General features: G+C 36.8%; 1 protein-coding gene across 1 annotated transcript in view; it reads right to left on the minus strand.

The window, feature by feature from the left end:
- Window positions 1–10,255, minus strand: part of smchd1 (structural maintenance of chromosomes flexible hinge domain containing 1) — a 509,382-nt gene that overhangs the window by 383,103 nt on the left and 116,024 nt on the right. The window contains 1 exon segment of the mRNA XM_051928888.1: window positions 3,229–3,395. Within this exon segment, the coding sequence (XP_051784848.1) occupies window positions 3,229–3,395 (167 nt within the window).

Genomic DNA, 10,255 nt, shown 5'->3' on the forward strand with positions numbered 1-10,255 from the left:
AATGAACTACATTAAAATTGAACAGCTATTCTTCCACATAAAAAAGTAATGATTATTAAGCTGATTGGGCTCTGTAAAAACTCTTAAAATACTTTAATAATCAATTAGTTTACATTAGCTTATAAACTGACAGAATGAAACAACATCATTATACTAGTAGGAGGAATTTCCTATATTTGACTCCACATGCAGTATTTACTTATGAAAAGAAAGGAGAGTGTGAAAAAAAAAATCAGAGTAATCTGTCTTTTCAATTTGCACAACAAAACATTTAATCTTTAAAATGTTCAGAGATATTTATGGTACTAATGTAAACAACTCCCTGACAAGATAAACATTGTGCAGTTTGTGTAAAGGAATCACCTTATAAGTCTGTTAATGTATTCATTCATTTTCTGAAATTGCTTTATTGAGTATAGGAATTTGACAGGAATCAATCTTGGATGGGGCACTCATATTTCACTAAAATATTAAAAGAAACATCTGTAGGACCCATACATTCTTCAACCTAGGTTGATCGTTACTCTATAAATGTCTGATGGTGTTACAGATCACTAATGCATAAAGGATATCTTAAATGGGTATTAAGTTATGTTGAAATGGGTTTACAATATAGGGCCAAGTTAATTGATTAGTAATTCCTGTTAAGACTTAATTACACCAGGGACCAAAAAATAAAAAACCAAAACAGAAATAACAATGGGCCTTTTACTTAATGCAAATTAACACTACTGCCATTTTAGCAATGCTGAAAAGATGAGAAAAATAATTCAGAATATGAAATCTCCAAGTTACTAGCTTTTCAAACCTACGGATGGAAAAGAGTATCACAGATAAAAGTTTTTAAGTAAGAAATAATAATAATAATAATTATTCATTACATTTATATAGTGGTTTTGAGACACTTTTTTTTTTTTTTTTTTTTTAAAAACTACAGTTGACAATCTTCAGCAAAAAAAAAAAAAAAAAAACCTGTTTACATATGTGATGGAAGCACATGAGACAAATTATTGTTCCAATTTTATTTTCATTTCAGAATGCGTTAGCCTTTACTGTTCCATCTCTAGCACGTCATTTATAATAGAATATGATCTGATCAGGCACAAACAATGCAAGCGAGGGCCCATATGTGGCTCTTATTGACAATATATAATAAAACTATCAATTATATAAGTAAACAGAATATTTATATATAAAAATATATGAGAAATTACAGTGCATCCGGAAAGTATTCACAGCGCATCACTTTTTCCACACTTTGTTATGTTACAGCCTTATTCCAAAATGGATTAAATTCATTTTTTTCCTAAGAATTCTACACACAACACCCGATAATGACAATGTGAAAAAAGTTTACTTGAGGTTTTTGCAAATTTATTAAAAATAAAAAAATGAGAAATCATATGTACATAAGTATTCACAGCCTTTGCCATGAAGCTCAAAATTGAGCTCAGGTGCATCCTGCTTCCCCTGATCATCCTTGAGATGTTTCTGCAGTTTAACTGGAGTCCACCTGTGGTAAATTCAGTTGATTGGACATGATTTGGAAAGGCACACACCTGTCTATATGAAGTCCCACTATTGACAGCTCATGTCAGAGCACAAACCAAGCATGAAGTCAAAGGAACTGTCTGTAGACCTCTGAGACAGGATTGTCTCGAGGCACAAATCTGGGGAAGGTTACAGAAAAATTTCTGCTGCTTTGAAGGTCCCAATGAGCACAGTGGCCTCCATCATCCGTAAGTGGAAGAAGTTCGAAACACCAGGACTCTTCCTAGAGCTGGCCGGCCATCTAAACTGAGCGATCAGGGAGAAGGGCCTTAGTCAGGGAGGTGGACCAAGAACCCGATGGTCACTCTGTCAGAGCTCCAGAGGTCCTCTGTGGAGAGAGAAGAACCTTCCAGAAGGACAACCATCTCTGCAGCAATCCACCAATCAAGCCTGTATGGTAGAGTGGCCAGACGGAAGCCACTCCTTAGTAAAAGGCACATGGCAGCCCGCCTGGGGTTTGCCAAAAGGCACCTGAAGGACTCTCAGACCATGAGAAGGAAAATTCTCTGGTCTGATGAGACAAAGATTAAACTCTTTGGTGTGAATGCCAGGCGTCACGTTTGGAGGAAACCTGGCACCGTTCATCACCATGCCAATACCATCCCTACAGTGAAGGCATGGTGGTGGCAGCATCATGCTGTGGGGATGTTTTTTCAGCAGCAGGGACTGGGAGACTAGTCAGGATAAAGGGTAAGATGCCTGCAGCAATGTACAGAGACATCCTGGATGAAAAACCTGCTCCAGAGCACTCTTGACCTCAGACTGGGGCGATGGTTCATCTTTCAGCAAGGCAACGACCCTAAGCACACAGCCAAGATATCAAAGGAGTGGCTTCCAGGACAACTCTGTGAATGTCCTTGAGTGGCCTAGCCAGAGCCCAGACTTGAATCCGATTTGAACATCTCTGGAGAGATCTTAAATGGCTGTGCACCGACGCTTCCCATCCAACCTGACGGAGCTTGAGAGGTGCTGCAAAGAGGAATGGGCGAAACTGGCAAAGGATAGATATGCCAAGCTTGTGGCATCATATTCAAAAAGACTTGAGGCTGTAATTGCTGCCTAAGGTGCATCGACAAAGCATTGAGCAAAGGCTGTGAATACTTATGTACATGTGATTTCTCAGTGTTTTTTGTTTTTAATAAATTTGCAAAAACCTCAAGTAAACTTTTTTCACACTGTCATTATGGGGTGTTGCGTGTAGAATTCTGAGGAATAAAATGAATTTAATCCATTTTGGAATAAGGCTGTAACATAACAAAATGTGGAAAAAGTGATGCGCTGTGAATACTTTCCGGATGCACTGTAAGTACCACATATTAAACTGACCCAGGGAAATGTGCAATTACACACTTGAAGAACACTTCAACTTGCAATTAAAATTACACTTTCAAACTGCATCTTTTTTCTTTTTTTTTTTTTTTTTTTTACCAGACCACAACTGTAAAAGATGTCATTGTCGTGGCATAAATGAACAACAGTGGTTACTGTAGGATAATTTTCAAAGTCACTTTAGCACAGAATATTAGTAGGATGGCGGCATATAACATCAATAAAAATATTAAAGGAAAAGAATTGTGTCTATTCTAAGTACCCCAAGCACCCTAATTTGAATTTCATATCCTTATAATTCTCCTAGAAATGGCCTACAGAGGTGCATTAATGCTGAAAAAGACTTACGCCAGTTCCCGTGCCAACTGATCAAAATTGTTCTTCAAATACTGTGTATGATCAGGCAATAGTCCAGTAATAACAACAGCAGTGAAGCTTTCTTTATTTTTTTCTTCCAACATAATACTGTGCAGAAATCTCTCATCTTCACATATTATGTGTGAGGAATCACCAGGCTACAATATAATAAATAATAATAATCAATGATAATATTTCATAAAAAGTTCAATTTGTTAACAAGAAGCTGCAGTAGAAAACAACTTTAAAGTAATCCTCTGATCAAGAGTTTAATAAATAAAATGTATCCTAATAAATCAAAGACCATTTTTCATTTTCCTTAAGGAAAAAAACTCCCAAGACTTTTATAATTCCACAAATAAAAACAAAATATTTAAAATAGCTGACAATAAAAACATCTGTTAACGGATCTTGAAAATGTGATAATAGATAGTGTTTGGTAAACATTTTATAGGCCACCAAGAAAACAACTTAACAAGCATAGTTGACACAGAAACGTTTAAAAAATATTAATTTGCAGTAAATGCTAAGTGAAATTTATATTAACAAATTTTCATATCCCTAAAGTTTCACCAATATCCAGAAGTCTAAATTCTGCTAAAAATTATGCTGTGGAAGTTTCATACATCTGATGGAAATCTATACTAATAAAGGCAAAGCCCCCACTGACTGACTGACTCACTCATCACTAATTGTCCACTTCCCGTGTAGGTGGAAGGCTGAAATTTGGCAGGCTCATTCCTTACAGCTTACTTACAAAAGTTAGGCAGGTTGCATTTCGAAATTCTACGCGTAACGGTCATAACTGGAACCTCTTTTTTGTCCATATACTGTAATAGACTGCAGCTCAATGGCCGTGGGAGGCGGAGTTGCGTATCGCGTCATCACGCCTCCCACGTAATCACGTGAACTGACTGTGAACGCAGTACGTAGAAAACAAGGAAGAGCCCCAAAGAGCGCTGAAGAAAACATTCATTACACAATTGTGAAGGCAGCGAAACAATAAGAAGCGAGCGAGTGACGCATACAAGCATATTCATAAGTGCAGCTACTGTGGAAATAAAGTACGGTGTAAACCGTAAGTTTAAATTAAGTTTATAGAAACGCTCCTGCTGCCGTTTCCAATACCATATTCGCGACATACAAGTTTAATGAGAAGACACGAGGTATAAACGAGACTTTGGATCACTTTGTAACAGAGTTAAAATTGCTGTAGCGAGAAACTTTTAAGTGCCGGGTCTTAGCTAACATTAAATAAAGCCGTGGACATCGCAACATCACACAAGAGAGCAGCTCACGTGAACTGACTGAACGCAGCACGAGTGATCACTTCGATGAATCAAACCTGTTCAAAAAACACATTACACAATTTATAGAAACGCTCCCGCTGCCATTTTCAATACCATATTCGCGACATACAAGTTTAATGAGAAGACACGAGGTATAAACGAGACTTTGGATCACTTTCTAACGGAGTTAAAATTGCTGTAGCAAGAAACTTTTAAGTGCCGGGTCTTAGCTAACATTAAATAATGCCGTGGACATCGCAACATCACACAAGAGAGCAGCTCACGTGAACTGACTGAACACAGCACGAGTGATCACGTTGATGAATCAAACCTGATCAAAAAACACATTACACAATTGATAATGTAGGAAAAGAATATGAAGCGACTGACGCATACAGACATTTTCATGAGTGCAGGTACTTCGGAAACAAAGCACCATGTTAACCTAAAGTTTAAATTAAGTTCATAGACCTACAAAAGGTTGCCATTGATTTGAGGTAAGATTGCTTTTCTCCTATACAACTATACGTTGCATTCTCAACAGTAAGCTTGCACGGCTTGGTCATATTACAACCGGAGTGCTGAACTGACAATGTGGTATACAAACAGAACTATAACAATCGTAATAAACGAACAATAAAACAGTGGAGAACTTGTGGATTAAATAAAAAGGCTGCTTCCTTGGCGAAGCAAGGAAAAAGGATGACCTTATATGGCGTTCGTTTATAAAACAGCAGAGAAGCTGTGTAAAGGCTGCTTCACAAAAAAACAGCACAGCGCCTTATATGAGCAGGCAGTCAGCTAAAGAAGGGAATCAATAAATAACTATACAGTGATCCCTCGCTATATCGCGCTTCGCCTTTCGCGGCTTCACTCCATCGCAGATTTTATATGTAAGCATATTTAAATATATATCGCGGATTTTTTGCTGGTTCGCGGATTTCTGCGGACAATGGATCTTTTAATTTCTGGTACATGCTTCCTCAGTTGGTTTGCCCAGTTGATTTCATACAAGGGATGCTATTGGCAGATGGCTGAGAAGCTAGATTGCTTACTCTTCTCTCTCTCTCTTGCGCTGACTTTCTCTGATCCTGACATATAGGGACTGAGCAGGGTGGCTGTTCGCACACCTAGACGATACGGACGCTCGTCTAAAAATGCTGAAAGATTATCTTCACGTTGCTATCTTTTGTGCAGCTGCTTCCTGAAACGACATGCTGCACAGTGCTTCGCATACTTAAAAGCTCGAAGGGCACGTATTGACTTTTGACTGAAAAACAAACTCTGTATCTCTCTCTCTCTCTCTCTCCCTCTGATCCTGACGGAGGGGGTGTGAGCTGCCGCCTTCAACAGCTTTGTGCCGCGGTGCTTCGCATACTTAAAAGCCAAACAGCCCTATTGATTTATATATATATATATATATATGTGTATGTGTATATATATATATACATATATATATATATATATATATATATATATATATATATACATATTAACAAAAGGCAAAGCCCTCACTGACTCACTGACTGACTGACTGACTGACTCACTCATCACTAATTCTCCAACTTCCCTTGTAGGTGGAAGGCTGAAATTTGGCAGGCTCATTCCTTACAGCTTACTTACAAAAGTTAGGCAGGTTTCATTTCGAAATTCTACGCGTAATGGTCATAACTGGAATATATTTTTTGTCCATATACTGTAATGGAGGAGGCGGAGTCACGTATCGCGTCATCACGCCTCCTACGTAATCACGTGAACTAAAAACAAGGAAGAGATTTACAGCACGAGTCAAATGCGGGAACGAAGGTAAATGACGTTAATTTTTGACTGTCTTTTAATACTGTGTAAGCATACATATTAACACGTGCAATTAAGCGTGTGCATTTACGGGGTGATTTCTCAGGCTTAAAAGCTCGCCTTTTATCAAACGCGGGGAACAAAGGTAAATGACGTTGTTCACTGTCTTTTAATACTGTGTAACCATACATATTAACACATGTGCAATTAAACGTGTGCATTTACGGGGTGATTTCTCAGGCTTAAAAGCTCGCCTTTTACTAAAAAGGTAAATGCAAAACTATTTTCAATCAGTTTATTGAAACGCTCTCGTTAAGGATTGCAATAACATATTCGCGAGATAAAAGAACGAAGTAGGGGGAAATGACGGAAGAACCGCAAACAGCGAAGAGCAAAAAATTCATTAAACAATTCAGAAGGGAGCGAGTGAAGCATACAAGCATGTTCATAAGGGAAACAAAGCACGGTGTAAAACGTAAGTTTAAATTAAGTTTATAGAAACGCTCCCGCTGCGGATTGCAATAACATATTCGCGAGATAAAAGTTTAATGAGAAGACACGAGGTATAAACGAACCACACGCCGTGGCGCAACGTTAGGGGCAACAGTTTCAACCATTCTATGATCTGCCTCTCGCAACGGAAAGACGGCACATGGCGGATGTTAGCCGACTTGCTGACCGCAACGTTAGGGGCTTCAACTCTGGCGCTGACGATAGAGATTCGATTCACGAGACGTAATGCAGTGAGTGTGTATGCCTGATGAGCCCAGAATTAGGGAGAAACACATGTCGCATACTCTTTGCATTATTTGAAAGTAAACTATTAAAACCATTCTATGATCAGCTTCTGGAAACAGAAAGAGGGCACGTGGCGGATGTAAGGCGACTTCCTGACCAACCAAAAGCGTTACCTGGCAGGTAACCACCCATATAGTCAGATTGTGATTCAGAAAACGAATGCCATGAATGTAATTACCACGATCTACATACTGTCAAATAAACTAAACACACGCCGTAGCGCGACAGCTGTGAAAAGCGAGGTTCACAAAAAAATAGATCCTTAACAAATTGTTATTGGTATATTTTCGATCCGTTTAAAAAGGTTTTCTTTTCTTATTAAAAAATTAAAAGCCGTACTTCGCCGCAACGAACCGCGAGAATTTGGCTATATATATCTGCTTCTCGCAATTAAAAGAGGGCACGTGGCGGATTTTAGACGACTTCATGACCAAACTTAAGTGTTACCTGCCATGTAGGGTTACCACTTTTAATACAAAAAAATAAGGGACGCATACTGCAGCGGGTGCCACATCTCAGTGCCAACAGTTTGCAGACTGGTACTTAAAAGACCCGCCCTCCTCACTGGACAGTTAAAAAGACCAATCAAACTAACGATGACATCAAGTATTACCCAATCATAAGTAGGAAAGGAGGCATCTTCATAAAATGCGTGTGGTATGATTTGCATGAGACACTGCTTTAAAAAAAATGATAAAAAAAATACGGGATAAATCCCGTCCAGTATTGATTCAAAACGGGACGCGCAATTTCATTCTCAAACGTGGCACGATTCCGTATTTTAAAGGACGGGTGGCAACCCTACAGTGCCAGGTAACCACCCATACAATCACATTGTGATTCAGACTAGGAATGCAATGAATGTAATTACCCCGATCTACATACAAGGCGAAAGTCTTGCAACATTCAAAGATGATGGTTTGGGATAAGTACACCATACAACATAAAAGAGCTTATGAGGCCTTGAACCGAAAAAAGCAAGATCTCAGAGATCGTAAACAAAAAAAAAATAGGAGGTAATGTCGTTTTTACTCGCTGTACATTTTAGTCAAACATTACCAGTTATTCCACGAGGGAGACCAGCAGATGAACTCAACGCGTGTTTAAAATCCATGCTTCTCCCACGCTCTGTTATATGTCGCGTGTTCTCGGATAGGTGCACCAAAAAATTTAAACATTTAAGCATGTAATGGGCAAACAAAAAATGAGGTATACCCGAAGGCACTGCAGTAGTACTTAATGTAACTTTACTTCTTAAATTTTAATGTTTTACTGTTTAATAATTTATACGCTTCTTATATGTTGTTCAAATTCTTTTATCAAAATACCACTGACAGCGCAATGCACGATAACATGGAGTGAATACACCATACGCATCCGCCCACGGCTGCCCTGCTGTGCGCAGATAGGAGTTGATTCTACAATAAAATAAAATAAAGATAAAAAGAGTAAAACGATCATCACCCATAAAGCGGATAGTAGACGTGACGTACTATATGTGTACCACATTTCAAGTGTATAGGTGAAACGGTTTGCGAGCTACAGGTCATTTAAAATCCTGGACAGACACACAAATTGCCACGGTAGCAAATTACAGAAGAAGATTTTACTGTTTAATAATTTATATTTATATGAAATGTGCTTCTTATATATTACTTCATATTCTCATATGATAATGATGTTAATGTTTATATTGATTTCTGTGTTATTAAAACTGCATGTATGTGTGTATATGTATATATATATATATATATATATATATATATATATATATATATATATATATATATATATATATATATATACTAGCAAAATACCCGCGCTTCGCAGCGGAGAAGTAGTGTGTTAAAGAGGTTATGAAAAAAAAAGGAAACATTTTAAAAATAACGTAACATGATTGTCAATGAAAGCCCGTTTCAGTCAGTAAGTCTTATGTGTGTGTTTATGTATGTGTGTATATATATGTAGATGTGTATATGTAGATATGTATATATATGTATATGTATATGAATGTTTATGTGTGTGTGTATATTATATATAAAATATATATATATATATATATATATATATATATAAAAGACAGCAACAGTTATAACAATGACAACACAATTACATTGACAATCATGTTACGTTATTTTTAAAATGTTTCCTTTTTTTTTCATAACCTCTTTAACGCACTACTTCTCCGCTGCGAAGCACGGGTGTTTTGCTAGTATATATATATATATATATATACATATACAAATTTACATATCTACATATATATATATACATATAAGTATAGACATACATATATACATACATACATTCACACATATACATATCTACTTATTGGCTCCTGTATTTAGGATATATATAGGTTGGATAATGGATGTATGGACATTTGTATGCATAGCCCTATTTGCCCGTTTTTGTTTTTTTCTTTCTTCAGTAATATTTCAGCAAACCCGGAGCTTGTCAGTTCAAATCGTGGTACTGACATCACTGTGTGACCCTGAGAAAGTCACTTCACCTGCCTGTGCTGCAAAAAACAAAAGTAATGTAACAAATTGTATCTCAGATGTTGCAAGTTGCTGGAATAAAGGCATAAGTAAAATAGATAAATATGTATTATACACATAGGAAGTATTAATTTATTTTCAGTCAAGTCATCTGCAGCAAACCTTTATAAATGAGGGTTTCTCCTTTTTTGTAAACTGTTTCTTCTTCATTGAGGTTTTCTCTTGGAGAGCTTTTTTCATTTCATTGAAAATTAAAGCAGCAGCTGCCAAAATATGTAGCTTTCTTATTAATTTTTCAACATTGTAAAATAACTTTATAAAGTAACATAAAAGGTTTAAATACTGGTTATCCTTTTACACTAAAATATTACTAAAGAAATACAAAAAAAGTAAAATGCATATGTTCTTTTTCTTTAAGGAGATTTAATATTACTGAAGAAAGAAAAAAAAAAACTAAAACAGCCAAATGGGGCTATGCATACAAACTTAAAAGGTTTAAATAAAACAGAAATATACACTTTTATTTTTACTTGATTAACTTATGGAGGGTGTATCCTGTAGCAAAGCACTAACTTTTTTGTGAAAGCCCGTTTCAGTCAATAAGTCTTAAAAACAGGTGTAAAGATATTGACA

This window comes from Erpetoichthys calabaricus, chromosome 6 (genome assembly GCF_900747795.2).
Source record: "Erpetoichthys calabaricus chromosome 6, fErpCal1.3, whole genome shotgun sequence".
NCBI lineage: Eukaryota > Metazoa > Chordata > Cladistia > Polypteriformes > Polypteridae > Erpetoichthys > Erpetoichthys calabaricus.